This window comes from Heterodontus francisci, chromosome 10 (assembly GCF_036365525.1).
Source record: "Heterodontus francisci isolate sHetFra1 chromosome 10, sHetFra1.hap1, whole genome shotgun sequence".
NCBI lineage: Eukaryota > Metazoa > Chordata > Chondrichthyes > Heterodontiformes > Heterodontidae > Heterodontus > Heterodontus francisci.
In genome coordinates, this window is record NC_090380.1 from 76,476,014 (window position 1) to 76,496,741 (window position 20,728).

General features: G+C 42.7%; 1 protein-coding gene across 2 annotated transcripts in view; it reads right to left on the reverse strand.

The window, feature by feature from the left end:
- hgd (homogentisate 1,2-dioxygenase) overlaps positions 1–20,728 on the reverse strand; it is a 70,001-nt gene that overhangs the window by 17,281 nt on the left and 31,992 nt on the right. For both annotated transcript variants that reach the window (XM_068040825.1, XM_068040824.1), the window contains 6 exons: positions 16,713–16,747; positions 11,031–11,110; positions 9,236–9,335; positions 8,362–8,486; positions 6,213–6,317; positions 1,129–1,255 (listed from right to left, as the gene is read on the reverse strand). In XM_068040825.1, coding sequence (XP_067896926.1) covers positions 1,129–1,255; positions 6,213–6,317; positions 8,362–8,486; positions 9,236–9,335; positions 11,031–11,110; positions 16,713–16,747 — 572 coding nt within the window. The remainder of the gene's footprint in view (positions 1–1,128; positions 1,256–6,212; positions 6,318–8,361; positions 8,487–9,235; positions 9,336–11,030; positions 11,111–16,712; positions 16,748–20,728) is intronic.

Here is a 20,728-nt window from a genome sequence, read left to right on the forward strand (position 1 = left end):
CTATGAAGAAAGATTGGATAGGCTAGGGTTGTTTTCCTTAGAACAGAGGAGGCTGAGGGGTGACTTAATTGAGGTGTACAAAATTATGAGGGGCCTAGATAGAGTAGACAGGAAGGACCTGTTTCCCCTAGCGGAGAGGTCAATTACCAGGGTGCACAGGTTTAAGTGATTGATAGATGGATTAGAGGGGACATGAGGAGAAACTTTTTCACCCTGAGGGTGGTGGGTGTCTGGAATTCATCGTCAGGAATGGTGTTGGAGGCAGAAACCCACAATTGTTTCAGAAGATACCTGGATATGTACCCGAAGTGCTGTAACCTGCAAAGCTATGGACAAGGTGCTGGAAGGTGGAATTAGATTGGGCGGCTAGTATTTTTTCAGCTGGCACAGAGATGATGGTCTGAATGGCCTCCTTCTGTGCTGTAATTTTTCTATGGTTCTACTGCCATTTCCGCTTCTGGGAGTATCCCTTGGCAGCGGGAAAACATTGGCCTTCCCTCCCAACATCTTCTGCGGTCATTATACCAGCCGTCTTGCCTCAAAGCCCATCTCCAGAGGGCTGGTAAAATTCTGGCCCAGAGATTTATTTGTATGATGTTGGGAGTTGAAGGTTATAGTTATAATTACAAAGAAAGGCTTTTAAAATTGTGAAAGGTTTTAAGAGGGTAAAGGATATTTGTTTCTTCTGGTTGTTGAATTGGTAACAAGAAGCATAGATTGAGGGTTAGTGCTAAAATAGTGTTTTCACACAGAGGATTATTAGGTCATGGAATGTTTTACTACAAGTGGCTATAATATTGTTGGAGGTCATGCAATTGCATGTTCATACATGAGCAATGACCTAAATACTCCCATGTTCTGCACTACAGAAATAAGATGAAATTTAAATACTTGGTCCAATTCAAAAATAATCATGTAACGTTAAAGTATACCGCCCAGATTTCAGCTGAAGATTTATTATACATTCAACTTTGAATCTGTCTTAGACCACCTGTCTAAGTTCTTTTAAAATCATTTCTAAAGACTAGACATAATTCACTGCACTGGCTTACTTGCCCTCTTGTATATAATATCAGTTTCTATTACTGTATTGTTAATGAAAGACGCAATGGATTTGTCATGTCTTACGATGGTAGTAAGGGGGTCTGAATGTGTGGTCAGCCACTCCCCAGCGTGGTGGAAAGATCACAAAGTCTGCGATAGCCACACCTGGACGGGTCGATTTAGCAGTTAGCACTGTAAAAATCGAAGGATCCTGTAAACACATATGGTTATTGTTAGGGTGGTGTCCTATATCTCAAAAGTGTTAATACTATGCATATCTATGTTATCTGTATTTGATTTCCTGTAGTCTGTTTCCCCCTTGCACAGGAATCTATTGTATGACAGCTTTAAAGTTTAACTGGGCAGTTTGGATATTTAAAGAAAACAGAGAGTGGAAAAGCAGGATTCTTAAAATACATCTCCAATGCCTTGATACTTTAGTGCTCATATAATACCTTTTTTCCTTATTTATATATTTAAAATTAGACCAAAATACAAGGTGAAATGCCTGTCCCCTGAAGAGGAGTCATTTTTTTCATGATTGCTTCTCCCAAGGCTTTAGTGTGGTTCAGTCCACCTATGTCAAAAAGCAGAATGTGAAAATGCTTAGAGTTCCACAAATGGCTCCTGTAGTTTTGTTGTAGTCAAGCTCATGTGAATCTGTAATTTTGTAATATTTTCTCTGTTCTTTGGAATGTTTTCTCCCCTTTTATAGTCTTCTTATCTTTCAGCTGTGGACATCTCCATAGATACCATCAATTGATTGATACACTAAGGGAACCTCTGTCGGTTGTTCCTCCCTGACTCTCTCCTTGAGACAAAACATCAGATGGCAAAACATGCCTTTCAGCAGAAGCTCCCACTTCTGAAACTGATTTTAGTTTGGTTCCAAATCAAAGTGCCTTCAATTCTTTGGAATAAAACAGAAAGACTTCCAGCTTAGCACCATGTCATTGCAACATATCTGACTTCCCAAATAGTGCCTGTGCTTTATGTACTGTTAGATTCAGGTGAGGAGGGGTCAAAGGGCTTCCCTCTTTTTCCTCTCCTTCTTTGACCACAACAGGTTTAATTCTTTTTTAAAGTGGATGTACTGGCCAATTCAGTAGGTGTTTGATTACTTACTTGCTATGATCATAACAAGAACCAATCAGGTAGGCTTTCTTGAGTTTAACAAAGAAAGAGGTTAACTTTATTGTGCTTAAACCAAACTAATTAAAATAATACACTATGTGCCAATGGAGGGGGCTGAGCAGCCACCCCTCTACGTCATTGGGCACCACCACGCAGACGCCAGCGCCAGTTTTTAAAGGCTTCAAGCCCTTAGATGAAATTTCAGTGTTTAAAGGGACCAGTTTGTTAATGCTTTCAAATAAAGGTCTGTTGACACCTACAATTTCCTCTCCTACCCCCCTCCCAATGAATAAGCAGTCAGTTTTTTTCTATATCCCCCCCAAAAAAATGAGTTCTCACTCCAACCTTTCCCCCCTGAACTTTATTGCCTTTGACCCTAAACCCCTTCCCAACATCCCCACAGGCAAAGAAAAAGGGTTTTATTTAGATACAGCACTGAAACAAGCCCTTTGGCCCACCGAATCTGTGCCGACCAAGAACCACCCATTTATACTAACCCTACAGTCATCCCATATTCCCTACCACCTACCTACACTAGGAGCTATTTACAATGGCCAATTTACCTATCACCTGAAAACCTTTGGTGGTGGGAGGAAACTGGAGCACCCGGCGAAAACCCACGTGGTCACAGGGAGAAAGCAGGCACAGGCAGTACCCAGAATTGGACCCGGTTCCCTGGAACTGTGAGGCTGCGGTGCTAACCACTGCGCCACCCATGCTTCTTCCCCCACCCCACCCTGATAATTTTATTCCTTCCCCCACCCCCACCAGCGTCTCACCCGTAACTCTGTATGAAGTTCCAAAGGCGCATGAGTTTCAACCAGTTGGCCATAAAATCGGCGTGGGACATCGGGCGGTGGCAGGTAGGTTCATTTGCATTTTAATTACCCTCATATGAATATTTTAATGAAGGCCCCGCTGCCAAGCAGCAGGTGAGGAATGCTGCACCAAGGCCTCGCTGCTGCCACTAATATCGGCAGGGCCTTTTCGGCATCGTGGGTCGTGGCGGGCCACTCCCACTAGCATTTTACGGGCCTCCCTGCCGTGGCCCACGGTGTTGAGGGGCTGGTAAAATCCATCCCTAGAGGCTCACACACACACAAATAGGTGACAGAGTGAAGAAGGGTAGATTGGTCGAGTTAGAGTCCATAGAAAATAAGGGTATACAGTCTTTTGAGTTTGGTGATTCGGCTGGCTTCTAGCTGAATATGGTGGTCTTGAGGCTTTTAGTTTGAATAGGTAGATGACTGATTCAGTGGGTCTCTTGGAGACAGCGATGTGGATGATTTCCTCCAAAGGGGTTTCTGATTGTAACTGGAGTATGCAGAGGTGGTCAGTCAGCAGGCAGGCTGGTGTTTCTCTGCAGCAGCATTTGGACTCCCACTTGGTTCTGTGCCTGTTAGAGTCCAGATGCTGCTGCAGAGAAACACCAGCTTAAAACCATGGCGGGGAGGGGGGTGGTCTCATGACAGTCACCCAGTGATTCAAGCATGGTAGTTTACAGTGTATTCCTTCTTGCTAAAAAGAACAGGCAGTTCCCTTAAACTTCCTGGGTCTTGGTTCTTGCTGGAATGAGCTGTCATTTCATCTCCACCTCACAGGCCTTGCAATGGAGGATACAGTGTTGCAAATTAGAGTGGCAATCTTAAGCAGCTAGCAAAGTAATCTTTTATCTGTTCCTTTTTAAATGTCTTTAAAAAATATAAATTCAGATCTCCAGTCAGTGGATTAAAGAAAATTATCATTCAACAATACACGTTGGCATGACAGTACCAACAAAAGTTGTCAATATGATAAAACAGCAGCTGGCCAAAGTTGACTGGGAGCAGCTACTTGTAGGAAAGTCTACATCAGACCAGTGGGAGTCATTCAAAAATGAACTAGTGAGCGTTCAGGGCCAACATGTTCCCGTAAAGGTGAAGGGTAGGACCAACAAGTCCAGAGAACGCTGGATGTCAAGGGATATAGAGGATTGGATAAGGAAAAAAAAGGAGGCTTATGACAGATTCAGAGCGCTGAAAACAGCGGAGGCCCGAGAGGAGTATAGAAAGTGTAGGGGGTACTTAAAAAAGTAATTAGGAGAGCAAAGAGGGGGCATGAAAAAACACTGGCGGGCAAGATCATGGAAAATCCCAAGGCCTTTTATAAGTATATTAAGGGCAAGAGGGTAACCAGGGAAAGAGTAGGGCCCATTAGGGGCCAAAGTGGAAATCTGTGTGTGGAGCCAGAGGACGTAGGTGAGGTTTTAAATGATTACTTTTCATCTGTGTTCACTATGGAGAAGGACAATGCTGTTGTAGAGATCAGGGAGGGGGATTGTGATATACTCAAACAAATTAGCATTGAAAGGGAGGAGGTATTAACGGTTTTAGCAGGCTTAAAAGTGAATAAATCCCCAGGCCCAGATGAGATGTATCCCAGGCTGTTATGTGAGACAAGGGGGGAGATAACAGGGGCTCTGACACAAGTTTTCAATTCCTCTCTGGCTACACAAGAGGTGCCAGAGGACTGGAGGACAGCAAATGTGCTACCATTATTCAAGAAGGGTAGCAGGGATAAACCAGGTAATTACAGGCCAGTGAGTCTAACATCAGTGGTAGGGAAACTATTGGAAAAAATTCTGAGGGACAGCATTAGTCTCCACTCGGAGAGGTAGGGATTAATCAAGGATAGTCAGCATGGCTTTGTCAGGGGGAGATCATGTCTAACAAATATAATTGAGTTTTTCGAGGAGGTGAATAGATGTGTATGAGGGTAAAGCAGTTGATGTAGACTACATGGACTTCAGTAAGGCTTTTGATAAGGTCCCGCATGGGAGATTGGTTAAGAAGGTAAGAGCCCATGGGATCCTGGGCAATTTGGCAAAATTGGCTTAGTGGCAGGAGGCAGAGGGTGATGGTCGAGGGTTGTTTTTGCAAGTGGAAGCTTGTGACCAGTGATGTACCACAGCCATCGGTGCTGGGACCCTTGCTGTTTGTAGTGTGCATTAATGATTTAGATGTGAATATAGGAGGTATGATCAGTAAGTTCGCAGATGACACGAAAATTGGTGGTGTCATAAATAGTGAGGAGGAAAGCTTTGATTACAGGATGATATAGATGGGCTCGTAAGATGGGCGGAGCAGTGGGAAATGGGATTTAATCCTGAGAAGTGTGAGGTAATGCATTTTGGGAGGACTAACAAGGCAAGGGATTATACAATGGATGATAGGACCCTAGGAAGTATAGAGCGTCAGAGGGACCTTGGTGTACTTGTCCATAGATCACTGAAGGCAGCAGCACAGGTAGATAAGGTGGTTAGGAAGGCATACGGGATATCTGCCTTTATTAGCCAAAGCATAGAATATAAGAACAGGGAGGTTATGATGGAGCTGTATAAAACGCTAGTTAGGCCACAGCTGGAGTACTGTGTACAGTTCTGATTGCCACATTATAGGAAGGATGTGATTGCACTGGAGAGGGTGCAGAGGAGATTCACCAGGGTGTTCACAGAATCACAGAAAAATACAGTGCAGAAGAGGCCCTTCAGCCGAGTCTGCACCGTTGCCTGGGCTGGAGGATTTCAGCTATGAAGAGAGACTGGATAGGCTAGGGTTGTTTTCCTTAGAGCAGAGAAGGCTGAGGGGGGACCTGATTGAGGTATACAAAATTATGAGGGGGGTAGATAGGGTAGATAGGAAGAAACTTTTTCCCTTAGTGGAAGGTTCAATAACCAGGAGGCATAGATTTAAGGTAAGGGGCAGGAGGTTTAGAGGGGATTTGAGGAAACTAGTTTTCACCTAGAGGGTGGTTGGAATCTGGAACACACTGCCTGAAGGGGTGGTAGAGGCAGGAACCCTCACAACATTTAAGAAGTATCTAGATGACCACTTGAAACGCCATAGCATACAAGACTATGGGCCAAGTGCTGGAAAATGGGATTAGAATAGATAGGTGCTTGATGGCCGGCATGGACATGATGGGCTGAAGGGCCTGTTTTTGTGCTGTATAACTCTATGACTCTAAAACAGAGACACATGAAGAAAAATACTTACTGCATGATCAAATGAAACAGAATTAATGACCATGAAATCCTCCAGATTGTACTTGTAGGGTGTATAGTTTCCATGCCAGGCCACAACATTAAATGGAGAGAGGTCCTGAAAAGAATCAAATTGAATTACTTAATCTGTTTCAGTATCAGAATATTTGAAATTCTGGGCAAATTGGCCCCAGGATTGGCTGCTCTATAAGTGTAAAGTAATACAAAATAATTAAAGTACGTTTGTCTTTACCTCAAAGGGCTGAGAATATAAAAGTGAAAAAGTGATGCTTCAGTTGCACAGAGCCTTGGTCAGATCCTATCGGGAGTACTGCGTTCAACCTTGGCTACTGAGTTTCAGAAAAGATATATTAACTTTGGAGTGGGTATAGCACAGATTCACCAGAATGATACCAGCCCTTAAATTATGAGAAGAGGCATAAACTTGACTCATGGTCTTTTGAATTTATAAGGTTGAGGGGTGATCTAATTGAGGTGTTTAAAATCATAAGAGATTAGGAAGGGTACCAGGTAAGATTGCCTATTGCTTGCGAACTGAACTTAAATCTATGCCATAGTATACAAGCATTGTGTTGCCAACATGTGCAGTGGTTGCAATGGAGCATGGAGAGTATGGCATAACCCTTCACACGCAACCTTTGAGTATATAATGCTTTATTTCATATTTTGTGTTGCTAAAGAACCATGCATAACTGTTGCATGTTGTGCCACCAAACAAGTAAGTTGGCCATTGGGATGCATCTCATGCACACCCAAATGTGTACGTTTTGTCTGGTTTCAAAACTGAAAACTGCCCACTGGTGGTGGCCTGCCAACCTACCATGAAGAGGGAGCTCTAGATATCACGAGATTTCAAGTCATAGGGGGTGTGGGACAGTTTGGTAACAGTGGCAGCCCAACAAGGCAAGTGTTCTCTTCAACTTTATCTTCCTGCTGGTCCTTTAAACTCATTTAGTAGCATGCAGGTCCATGTGCCCACCAGCAGTATGACACTCTATTTGCCTTTCTGTTATGTGAACAGTACAATGACACATTCCCATGCTAAAACATGTTACCTTTCTCTTTGTGTAGGTGCATTCCAAGATGTTATAGCTTGCATTAGGGACTAGCAGGCCCATCACACAAAGCACTACTCGGTGCACAGGTACCAATACAAAAATATCCACCTAAGCTGCATCAAATTGAGAAAGGCTGGAGGAAGTACCTGGTGACGTGCCCAACTCTAGAGGGGGAGCACATGGAGGGGCAGCAGAGAAATAGCCAAAAGTTAAGGGTGGGGCTTAAGATAGATTTTTCTCTGCTACAGGGTCCCTGGATCAGTACCTCGCAGGCTGCATACAGAGGGGAACTTAAACAGAGAGGAACTGTTCAAAAGCACCTCATGCAATCCTTTGAGAATCTTGAGGACTCCCTGCATTATGATAGAAACTTTGCATAAGATCAGCTCCATCATCTGTGCAGGCATGCAAGAGGGTTTCAGAAACCTGCAGTCTCTTATGGAGTGAGTGGCATCGACAGGGAGTCCTGGAGGACGGAGGTTGCGAGTTTGTCAAGGGACCTACTAAATTCAAAATGACATATCAGGGTGGGTAAGAAATTTTGCTCAAGTTTTTAGTACAAGCTGAGGGAAATGTTATGTTGAAGCCCAGCAGAAACTGACTTTACCCAGTTTTCTCCCTTCCACCCTGAACGTGTTGACTCTTGCTGACGTGGTTTTCCATAGACGCCTTCAAACCTCCAGCACCTTTCCCAAACTGCCATATATAAACCTTGATGACAAGTGTCTGCAGACTATGGGAAGTGGAGTGGGGCATTACACCAGGTCTAGCTCTTCAGCTCAAGTCACTGGATAGTGATCAGAAACAGGAACCTTGGCTGAATTTTCCTCTCCCTAGTTCAGGGGTGCTTTGGCTAATTGAAGCACTTCTTATTGCTGTCCCAGCAGAGATGGGTTCATTCAGCATAGATCAGGGATTGAACATAGGCTTTTCCTGGTCCATATGGTTCAGCATTACACTTGGTAGAGCACTTTCAGAGCAACTTATTAATGAACCTCCGCACTAAAAGTTTAGTTTGATCTATATCTTTGTACCCTCATGACACATTTAGTATTTGACACTGAGAATAAGATATCGATTTACTTGCTGAGCAGCAAATAGCTTGCCCTGGAACTTGCTGATGACAGTGAACCCAGCTGGAACTGGTCGGTTCTCATACCATGCAACTGGAACCTTGAAATCCCTGGGATTGGCAAGGCCATTGGCTCCTAGTGAAGCAAATCAAATAAGATTCTAGGGTTAACATCATAGATCTTTGAGAATATAGGAGAAAATACTTATTTGAAATGGAGTGCTAATTATCTTCGACTTTAAAAAAAAATTCTATTTCCTCAAATATTTATTTCACATTTTGTTTACTTCAGCTAAACAAATGAACGGGGGCACGTGCACTGTGAGCTCCCACTGTAATTGGTGAAGGATGTACTTCTAGCAGATTAAATTCAGAAATGTTGATTTTGTTGTGATGGTGATGATGTCATTAGTGCAACATTTGTATATCTCAGGATTCACTAAGGGCAGGGAAAAATCTGGCAGCGGGAAGATACGAAATAGTCAGAAATTGATTTTAACCAATCCACCAACATAGAAAAAACCAGGATTATATCAGCAGAAATCTGTAAAAATCAATTTTTAAAGAATTTTAAAATCAGTCACTGAAACAAATCAGTTCTATCTAACCAAAAGCAAAACGGGATGCTGGAAATCTGAAATAAAATCAGAAAATGTTGGAAATACTCAACAGATCTGCCAACATCTTTGGAGAGAGAAACAGAGTTAACATTTCAGGTGCCCACCTGCTGAGTATTTCCAGCATTTCCAAGTTCTTTCTAAAACCTTGCTGTGCTTGTTTGTTAAAAGAAATCCTCTCCAGCCCCATATATATGTGCCACAATGTTGCTGAAAACGGGTTTTGTTAAAGCCTAGGACTAAATATATCGTAATGTAAAATCTTTACCAATGGGTCCAAGATCAGGCAACTCAAAATGGCCTCCAAAGACCTCCAGGATGTAACCTCTGGTTTCTTCAAAAACCTGCACATTGAAATGCATCCCTTGCTGAAAGGAAAATCAAGATGATATTACTATATATTCTAGGTTTCATTAGTTATATTTTCAAGAAGGAGTTAATTGGGTACAACAAGCTGAGATATGAATTTCATGCAGATAAACAGCTAGTTCGAATTTTTTTTAGTTCATAAGTAACTCTTGTGAAAAGAGAAAGGCTACAAAAGGAGATTGTTTTGTACATTTTTTTTTTAGAGATACAGCACTGAAACCACCCCTTCGGCCCACCGGGTCTGTGCCGACCATCAACCACCCATTTATACTAATCCTACACTAATCCCATATTCTCCTACCACCTACCTATACTAGGGGCAATTTATAATGGCCAATTTACCTATCAACCTGCAAGTCTTTTGGTGGTGGGAGGAAACCGGAGTACCTGGCGAAAACCCACGCAGACACAGGGAGAACTTGCAAACTCCACACAGGCAGTACCCAGAACTGAACCCGGGTCGCTGGAGCTGTGAGGCTGCGGTGCTAACCACTGCGCCACTGTGCCGCCCGTCTCCTTATTGCATTGAGTTTAAGATCACCATTCTCATTTTCAAATCCTTCCATAGTTTTTCCCCTTTTTATATGATGGATCCTCTTTGGGATCAAACTCTACTCCTCACACTATAGTTTTCTTCTTGTTCTCCATTCCCTCTGCTATAGCATTAGAGCTGAATCCTCAATCACAACATCCTTCACAATAACTCAGATCTTGCAGGGGCAATGATTGGAAAACTGCCAGGTTCACTCTCAAACTGACAGCAACTTTGGGCGTTCATACATATGCAAAATTAAGTGGAAATCCAGAAGTTGCTGCCAGTGGTTCTACATAGGGTGCCCTATTAAGGTCCCCCAGAATGTAATCCCTAAGCAATCAATGGACTGATGAAAACTTCCACTTTTACTCTGTTAGCCTTGCTGTAAAAATGCTTGAAAAAGTTACATCTTGTTGAATGTGGTGTAACTGGATTTTTAATGGTGAACACCTTGACTAGACCTGAAAAGCTAATTTCATATTTATGGAATGTTAAATTTCTCTGTTATAATAAAGAAATTCCACATATTTTAAAAATAATTCCTTTTTAAAGTTTATTTATATTTATTTCTTAGCTTCTATCTATTATAAATCCAATCACAATCATTTATTTTGCTAGCTGAAAATTTTAAATGAAATGAAAAGTGAAGCGTAAAGTGCTTTTAAATTCCTAGTTAGTTGTCTGTGGGAATAATTCAATATGATTGGCTGCTTAACCTGCTTGCTGACATCACTGCTGCTGCACGCTAGGAGATCCCCGTGACTTAGTGCCAGATTTGAACTGCCACCAGGAAAGGGGAAACCACACCACAGAGATCATTAGATATTTGGTGCAGTTGCTTCACGCTGACCACAAAGTCTAGCCCATATCTCTACTCTTTGGTACTCTTCCTAAACCACTTTGCCTTGCAACCTCTTTCACTGCCTTCAAAACTTTCTGAAAAAGATAACTTTGCAAACATAGTTTTTCTGTTAATCTTTACTACTCTTCTCTGCCTTGCAAAACAATCTAAGACGTTTTCATTATATTGTGTTGTTAAACTGGCAAACCTCTAAGCAAAGTGAAGAGGGAAAATGTATCCATTAATATGAATCTGGATGTTAACAAACAGAATTAGCAATTAATGATATTTCAAAAACATGCCTTTCCTTCAGCTTACCTGAATGACACAAATCTCATTGGGTTCGACCAGCATCTTGCCAAATTCTGTTGTAATCAACAGGTTCCCTTTTTGGGGCACTGCAATCAAACAGGTATACAATAAAAAAAACTTTTAAAAATGTGTACGTCAGTTTTGGAGAACTTTCATTTTACCTCCTCCCCATTTTTTCCCATTTTCACCACAACACTTTCCCTTAAATCAGAAAGATGGAATGGTCAGGCCTGCATATTACCCCATAATTGACATTCATGTCATGCCTTTATCTAAACCAAAATAATGCATTGACAGTAATTACATTTTGGGGGTAAATACTCCTAGATATGTTTGTAAGGTTCTATTCAGGTGATGCAGTTCAAAAGAATGTGAGCAGTGGTCACCTTATATTATCCTTTTATATTGTTTTCTGCTCCATTTTGTTTGGTAAAGTATTCTCATTCTTATTCTCTGGCACAGCAAAGATTTTAATCGATCCAACAGATTAGATTTAAGATCAGATTTCAAAATTGAAGGGAGAATGTTCTGAAACGTTCCACCCTCTTTTATCGTCACTAAGGATTTGCCTTTCCCTTTTCCAGTTTTTCCAGTTTCCTGGTCCCAACCGCCTCCTCTTCACTATGGACGTCCAATCGCTCTACACCTCCATCCCCCACCAGGATGGTTTGAGGGCTCTCCGCTTCTTCCTGGAACAGAGGCCCAACCAGTCCCCATCCACCACCACCCTCCTCCGCCTGGCTGAACTTGTTCTCACATTGAACAACTTCTCCTTCAACTCCATGCACTTCCTTCAAGTAAAAGGTGTCGCTATGGGTACCCACATGGGTCCTAGTTATGCCTGTCTTTTTGTGGGATATGTCGAGCATTCTTTGTTCCAGTCCTACTCAGGCCCCCTCCCCCAACTCTTTTTCCGGTACATTGATGACTGTATCGGTGCCGTTTCCTGCTCCCGCCCCGAACTAGAAAACTTTATCAACTTTGCTTCCAATTTCCACCCTTCTCTCACCTTTACATGGTCCATCTCTGACACTTCCCTTCCCTTCTTCGACTTCTCTGTCTCCATCTCTGGGGATAGGTTGTCTACCAATATCCATTATAAGCCCACCGACTCCCACAGCTACCTCGACTACACTTCTTCACACCCTACCTCCTGTAAGGACTCCATTCCATTCCCCCAGTTTCTCCGTCTCCGACGCATCTGCTCTGATGATGCTACCTTCCATGACAGTGCTTCTGATATGACCTTTTTCCTCAACCGAGGATTTCCCCCCACTGTGGTTGACAGGGCCCTCAACCGTGTCCGACCCATTCCCCGCACCTCTACCCTCACCCCTTCCCCTCCCTCCCAGAACCGTGACAGGGTTCCCCTTGTCCTCACTTTTCATCCCACCAGCCTCCATATCCAAAGGATCATCCTCCGCCATTTTCGCCACCTCCAGCGTGATGCCACTACCAGTCGCATCTTCCCCTCCCTTCCCCTGTCAGCATTCCGAAGGGATCGTTCCCTCCGCGACACCCTGGTCCACTCCTCCATTACCCCCACCACCTCGTCCCCGTCCCAGGGCACCTTCCCCTGCAATCGCAGGAGGTGTAATACCTGCCCATTTACCTCCTCTCTCCTCACTATCCCAGGCCCCAAACACTCCTTTCAGGTGAAGAGCGATTTACTTGTACTTCTTTCAATGTAGTGTACTGTATTCGCTGCTCACAGTGTGGTCTCCTCTACATTGGGGAGACCAAGCGCAGACTGGGTGACCGCTTTGCGGAACATCTCCGCTCAGTCCGCAAGCAGGACCCTGAGCTTCCGGTTGCTTGCCATTTCAACACTCCCCCCTGCTCTCATGCTCACATCTCTGTCCTGGGATTGCTGCAGTGTTCCAGTGAACATCAACGCAAGCTCGAGGAACAGCATCTCATCTACCGATTAGGCACACTACAGCCTGCCGGACTGAACATTGAGTTCAATAACTTCAGAGCATGACAGCCCCCCATTTTACTCTCATTTTTAGTTATTTTTTCTTCCTTTTTTTACATTCTTTTTTACATCTTTTACAATCTTTTTTTGCATTTATTTCATTTCATCTTAGTTTGTTCAGTTTGCTTACCCACTGTTTTTTTCAGGTTTTTTTTCAGCTTTGCACTTGCTGCTGTTCAATATTCAGTGTATTCACACCTAATCTGTACTAATGCTTTGTCTTTCAACACACCATTAACATATTGTTTGCCTTTGCTCCGTGACCTTTTGGTCAGCTATGTGGCCTGGTCCAATCTGCACCTTCTCCTTTGTTATCTCTTGCCCCACCCCCACCTCACTTGCTTATAATCTGTGACTTTTCTAATATTTGTCAGTTCCGAAGAAGGGTCACTGACCCGAAACGTTAACTCTGCTTCTCTTTCCACAGATGCTGCCAGACCTGCTGAGTGATTCCAGCATTTCTTGTTTTTGTTTGCCTTTCCCTTGTTGGCTAAACATGAATCCAGTCCTAATGGTGAAAGGGCAGTTCCAAGGAGTGCCCGCAGAGAATCAAGGATTGATCTTGGAGTCTGCATTTAGTTACACAGTTCTTAATGAAATGGGATATGCATGCCTTGTCTGGCTTATTTCTTAGATTCATGTTCTGCTACATATAAACTGGAAAACAGCCATTTCACTCCATTTCCTGCAGTCAGGAGCAACACTGTCTTCTAACTTTGATGTCGTTCCATAGTTCCACCTGCAGAAGGTTTAAATTCATGGAATGCAGGACTGGCACTATTTTCTGTCCAGTTGCTTTAATATTAAGTTCCTAGGAAGATAGGGAAGTAAGGGTAGAAATTGCAGAGGCACTAGCCTTAATCTTCCAATCCTCCTCAGATACATGTGTGATGCTAGAAGACTGGAGAACTGCAAATGTTACACCTTTGTTCAAAAAAGGGTGTAAGGACAAGCCCAGCAACTAGAGGCCAGTCAGTTTAACCTCGGTGGTGGGAAAGCTTTTGGAAATTATAATTCGGAACAAAATTAATAGTCACGTGGACAAATTAAGGAAAGCCAGCACAGATTTGCTAAATGTTTAACTAACTTGCTTGAGTTTTTTGATGAGGGTAATGCAGTTGATGTAATATATGTGAACTCTAAAAGGCATTTGATAAAGTGCCACATAACAGGCTTGTCAGCAAAGTTAGAGCCCATGGAATAAATAGGACAGTAGCAGCATGGATACAAAATTGGCTAAGTGACAGGAAACAGAGCGCTGGATTTTAAGGAGCCCTTGATGTTCGGATCCATGGCGGGGAGGGCCCGAAGATGGCCCACCACGGACTCCAACGCCGGCAGGGACTGGCCCGATATTACCAGCGGCGACGAGGCCTTGTGACGGCCTCCCTGCCATTTGGCAATGGGACCGCTATTTAAATATTTAAATAAATTAAAATACCTGAAGTAATTAATTTCACGTTGCCTTCTGATGGCCTGCCGCAATCTTCATCCCGGCGGCCAGCACTATCGTGCCTTCAAATCCCCATCTGGGGAATCGAGGCAGAACACTTGTAGGGGGGCGGGGAAGTAAGTTTATCAGAGCGAGGGGGGGAAACGGAGTCAAATTTGCATCATGGGCATAGAAGATGGTGGGAAGGGTTGTAGGTGAATGTTTGTGCAGTTTGGGAGGGGTAGGCCAGCTGGCAAAGGTAAGTGTTTTGGGGGGAAGGGAAAATAATGAATTTAATTGCTATTGAGGGGTGGGAGAGGGGCAGAAGAGATGTGTTTATTTGTTATAATTCCATTCAACTTTAAATATTTAAATTTCCTGGTCGGGCTGTCAGCCCTTTAAAAATGGCATCAGCGCCTGCACCATTGCCAGGGATGGACAGCGCACCCCCTCCACATGATCGGGGGGGCGGGGCCTGCCCCAGCTATTTAAGTGAGCCGCCACGCTTGGAATAGTAGCGGTGGGCTTATAAAATTCAGCCCAGAGAGTAGTTGGGGATGTGAGAGGCAAGTTCTTTACACAGAGGGTGGTGAGTGCCTGTAACTTGTTGCCGGAGGAGGTGGTGGAAGCAGGTACGATAGCGACGTTTAAGAGGCATCTTGACAAATACATAAATAGGATGGGAATAGAGGAATACGGTCCCCGGAAGTGCAGAAGGTTTTAGTTTAGGCAGGCATCAAGATCGGCGCAGGCTTGGAGGGCCGAATGGCCTGTTCCTGTGCTGTACTGTTCTTTGTTCTTTGTTAGTTGTGAACGGTTGTTTTTTGGACTGGAGGAAGGTATATAGTGGGGTTCCCCAGGGGTTGGTGTTGAGACCCCTGCTTTTCTTGATATATAGACTTGGGTGCACAGGGCACAATTTCAAAATTTGCAGATGGCACAAAATTTGGAAGTATTGTGAACTGTGAGGAGAATAGTGATAAAATTCAAGCGAGCATTGACAGGCTGGTGGAATGGGCAAACAAGTGGCACATGAAATTTAATGCAGAGAAGTGTGAAGTGATTCATTTTGGCAGGAAGAATGAGGAGAGGCAATATAAATTAAAGGGTAGAATTCTAAAGAGGGTGCTAGAGCAGAGGGACCTGGGGGCATATGTGCACAAATCATTGAAAGTTGCAGGGCAAGTTGAGAAAGTAGTTAATAAAGCGTATGGGATCCTAGGCTTTATCAATAGGAACATATAGAACAAAAACAAGGAAGTTATGACAAACTTGTATAAAACACTGGTTTGGCCTCATTAGAGTATTGTGTCCAGTTCTGGGTGTTACACTTTTGAAAGAACAGTAAGGCATTGGAGAGAGTGCAGTAAAGATTCACAAGAATGGTTCCAGGGATGAGGATCTTCAGTTACATAGATAGGTTGGAGAAGCTGGGGCTGTTATAGAGTCATAGTGTCATATACAGCATAGAAGAAAACCATTTGTGTTGTGTGATTGCCTTTAAGAGAAATGTACCTTTAAGATCTTAGTATGCTAATGAGTCAAGTACCAGTATGTAGTCATGTGACTATGTGCCAGTCTCACTCTGCTACTGTTACACCAAGAGGAAAGTCTGTAAATAGTTAGCTCTGTACTGTATATAGTTGTTAGCTGTTTAATAAAGCTGTATGAGATCTTCAACAAACTGGACTCCACGCATCTCATTTTATGTCGCATCAGACAACATATCTAAGTTTCTCATTGCAGTTTAGCCCATCGAGTCCATGTCAGCTCTTCATGGAGTTCTCCTTGGAGAAGAGAAGATTAAGAGGAAATTTGATAGAGGTGTTCAAAATCATGAGGGGTCTGAACAGAGTAGATAGGGAGAAACTTGTTATTGGCCGAAGGATCTAGAACCAGAGGACACTGATTTAAAGTGATTGGCAAAAGCAACAGCAACATGAGGAAAACATTTTTTATGCAGCGAGTGGTTAGGATCTGGAATGCACTGTCTGAGAGTGAGGTGGAAGCAGATTCAATCAAGGCCTTCAAAAGAGAACTGGATAATTATCTGAAGAGAAAAAATTGCAGGGCTATGGGGAGTGGGACGAGGTAAGTTCCTCTTGCAGAGAGCCAGCACAGACACGACAGGCCAAATGGTCTTCTTCTGTGCTGTAAGCATTCTATGATTCTATGATTTTGTCAATTTAGTTACTGAATTACATGGGTGACACATGTCATTCAAATTATGATAATCTGGTAGACTGTGCGAACTAACTTTTCAAAGGGTTTTACTTACCTATAAGGAAATCCCCATCTGAATTATAAAAACTCCTGAAATACAAAAGTATTTTAGTATCCTTGGATTTTATTATTATAAGTAGAAAGTTATATTCAATTAGAACATAAGAATTTAAGAACTAGGAGCAGGAGAAAGCAATTCAGCCCCTCGAGCCTGCTCCACCATTCAATACGATCATGGCTGATCTCATCTCGGCCTCAACTCCACTTACCTGCCATTCTCCATAACCCTTCAACCCATTTCTAATTAAAAATCTGTCTATCTCCTCCTTAAATTTACTCAATGTCCCGGCATCCACCGCACTCTGGGGTAGTGAATTCCACAGACTCACGACCCTTTGAGAGAAGTAATTTCTCCTCATCTCTGTTTCAAATCTGCTACCCCTTATCTTAAAACTATGACCTCTCATTCTAGATTGTCTCACCAGAGGAAACATCCTCTCTCTGTCTACTTTGTCAATCCCCTTAATCATCTTATATACCTCAATTAGATCTCCTCTCATTCTTCTAAACTCCAGAGAGTAAAGGCCTAAACTGCTCAATCTCTTTTCATAAGACAAACCCCCCATCTCTGGAATCAATCTAGTGAACCTCCTCTGAACTGCCTCCATTGCAACTACATCCTTTCTCATGTAAGGGGACCAAAACTGTACGCAATACTCCAGCTGCGGTCTCACTAATGCCTTGTACAGTTGCAGCAACACTTCCCTACTTTTATACTCTATTCCTTTAGCAATAAATGCCAAAATTCAATTTGCCTTCCTTATCACCTGCTGTACCTGCAAACTAGTTTTCTACGATTCATGCACGAGGACACCCAGATCCCTCTGCACCAAAGCACTCTGAAGTTTCTCTCCATTTAGATAATAATTTACCTTTCTATTCTTCCAACCAAAATGGATAACCTCACACTTATCCACGTTAAACTCCATCTGCCAAATTTTGGCCCATTTATCTAATCTATCCGTATCCATTTGTAGATTTTTTATTTCTTTATTGCAACTAACTGTCCCACCTATTTTAGTGTCATCTGCAAATTTGGTTATAGTACCTTCTATCCCTGCATCCAAGTCATTAATATAGATTGTAAATAGTTGGGGCCCGAGGACCGAACCCTGTGGCACCCCACTAGTTACATCTTGCCAACCAGAAAAAGACCCGTTTATCCCGACTCTGTTTTCTGTTGGTTAGCCAATCCTCTATCTAAGCTAATAAATTGTCCCCAACCCCATGTGAACTTACTTTGTGTATTAACCTTTTGTGCGGCACCTAATCAAATGCCTTATGGAATTTGATTGTTACAGCTTCGAAGAACTCTAGAACATTAGTCAAACACGATTTACCCTTCATAAAACCATGCTGACTCTGATGGATTGCGTTTTGTCTTTCTAAATGTCCTGTTATTACTTCCTTAATAATGTATTCTAACAATTTCCCAATGACTGATGTTAAACTAACTGGTCTGTAGTTTCCTACTTTCTGCCTTCCTCCTTTTTGAATAAGGACGTTATATTAGCTTTTTTCCAATCCACTGGAACCTTTCCCGTATCCAGAGAATTTTGGAATATTATAACCAATGGATCCACTATCTTCACTGCCACTTCCTTTAAGACCCTAGGATGTAGGCCATCAGGCCCTGGGGACTTGTCTGCCTTCAACCCCAATAGTTTGCTCAGTACTTTTTCCCTATTGGTTATTATTAATTATTGGTCCATGATCATTTAAAATGAGGTTAGGATAAAAGAATTGTATTAGCGGCTGGACCAATGAAACAATGTTCTTTAAACTGGTATTTTGGTGGTAAACCCTGGGTCTGAGATGCAGAGAGAGCTGTGTGTCCTGGTGTATGAATCATAAAAGGTTAGTATGCAGGTTCAACAAATAATTAGGCTAGCTAATAGAATGTTATTGTTTAATGCGAAGGGAATTGAATACAAAAGTAAGGAGGTTATAACTCAGCAGAGTTGATAAAGGGGAACCGGTAGATGTAGTGTCTTTGGATTTCCAGAATGTATTCGATAAGGTGCCATATAAAAGATCATTACACAAGATAGGAGCTCACAGTATTGGGGGTAACGTATTAGCATGGATTGAGGATTGGTTAACTCACAGACGACAGAGAGTCGGGATTAATGGGTCTTTATCAGGTTGGAAAGATGTAACTAGTGGAGTGCCACAAGGATCAGTCCTAGAGCCTCAATTATTTACTATCTATATTAATGGAGGAGGGGGCAGAATGTAATATATTGAAATTTGCTGACGATACAAAAATAGGTGGGAGGGCATGTTGTGATGAGGACAATAAGGAATCTGCAAGGCGATATAGATAGGTTGAGTGGGTGGGCAAAATCTTGGCAGATGGAGTTTAATGTAGGAAAGTGTGAGGTCATGCACTTTGGTAGGAAGAATCAAAAGGCAGACTATTATTTAAATGGAAAGAGACTCGAAAAAAGTGCAGAACAGAGGGATCTGGGTGTTCTTGTGCATGAAACACAAAAAGTTAGCATGCAGGTGCAGCAAGCAATTAAGAAGGCAAATGGAATTTTGGCGATTATTGCTAGGGGATTGGAGTTTAAAAATAGGGAAGTCTTGGTACTACAGGGTGTTGGTAAGGCCGCACCTGGAGTACTGTGTACAGTTTTGGTCCCCATATTTAAGAAAGGATATACTGGCATTGGAGGCAGTTCAAAAGAGATTCACTAGACTGATCCCTGGGATGAAGGGGTTGACTTATCAAGAACGGCTAAACAAGTTAGGCCTTTATTCATTAGAGTTTAGAAGAATGAGGGGTGATCTTATTGAAACATACAAGATTCTGAGGGGGCTTGACAGGGTAGATGTTGAGAAGATGTTTCCAATAGTGGGGGAATCTTGAACTAGGGGCCATAGTTACAGAATAAGGGGACACTCATTTAAAAATCTCTCAGAGGGTAGTGAATGTCTGGAATTCTCTACCCCAGAGAGTTTGGAGGCTAGATCACTGAAAATATTTAAACAGGAGGTAGATAGATTTGTGAAATATCGGGGAGTTGAGGGCTTTGAGGAGCTGGCATGAAAGAGGAGTTGAAGTTTGGGGCAAATCAGCCATGATCTTATTGAATGGTGGGGCAGGCTTGAGTGGCCGAATGGCCGACTTCTGCTCCTATTTATTATGCTCTTATGTTCTTATACAGGGCATTGGTGAGACCACATCTGGAGTACTGTGTACAGTACTGATCTCCTTATTTAAGGAAGGATGTAAATGTGTTGGAAGCAGTTCAGAGAAGGTTTACTAGACTAATACCTGGAATAGGCAGGTTGTCTTATGAGGAAAGATTGAACAGGCTAGGCTTGTATCTGCTGGAGTTTAGAAGAGTAAGAGGCGACTTGATTGAAACATATAAGATCCTGAGGGGTCTTGACAGGGTGAATGTGGAAAGGATGTTTCCTCTTGTGGGAGAATCCAGAACTAGAGGATCATCATTTAAAAATAAGGGGTCACCCATTTAAGACAGATGAGGAGAATTATTTTTCTCTTTGAGGGTCATGAGTCTTTGGAACTCTCTTCCTCAAAAGGCAGTGGAAGCAGAGTTTTTGAATATTTTTAAGGCAGAGGTAGATAGATTCTTGATAAGCAAGGGGGTGAAAGGTTATTAGGGGTAGGCGGGAATGTGGAGTTGAGGTTACAATCAGATCAGCCATGATCTTGTTGAATGGTGGAGCTGGCTCGAGGGGCTGAGTGAGCTACTGCTCCTAAATCGTATGTTCATATGTAACACACACTAGTGCCAGATAACATAAGATTAATGGTGATGTCAAATGCACTTTAAAATAATTATATTGTTGATACTTTTTTCCGATACCAATCTGTGTTGCTTATAGGGTATATTTGTGCTGTTGACTCAAACCCACTGACCTGGTTGGGTTTGCTGAGACTAATTTAATGTAAATCTTTACAGCTGTGAGCAATGTTCCCTTTAATATTTTCTTGGAGTGCATGGCCCCTTTAAAATTTTTTGCACTGCTAAGGAGCCG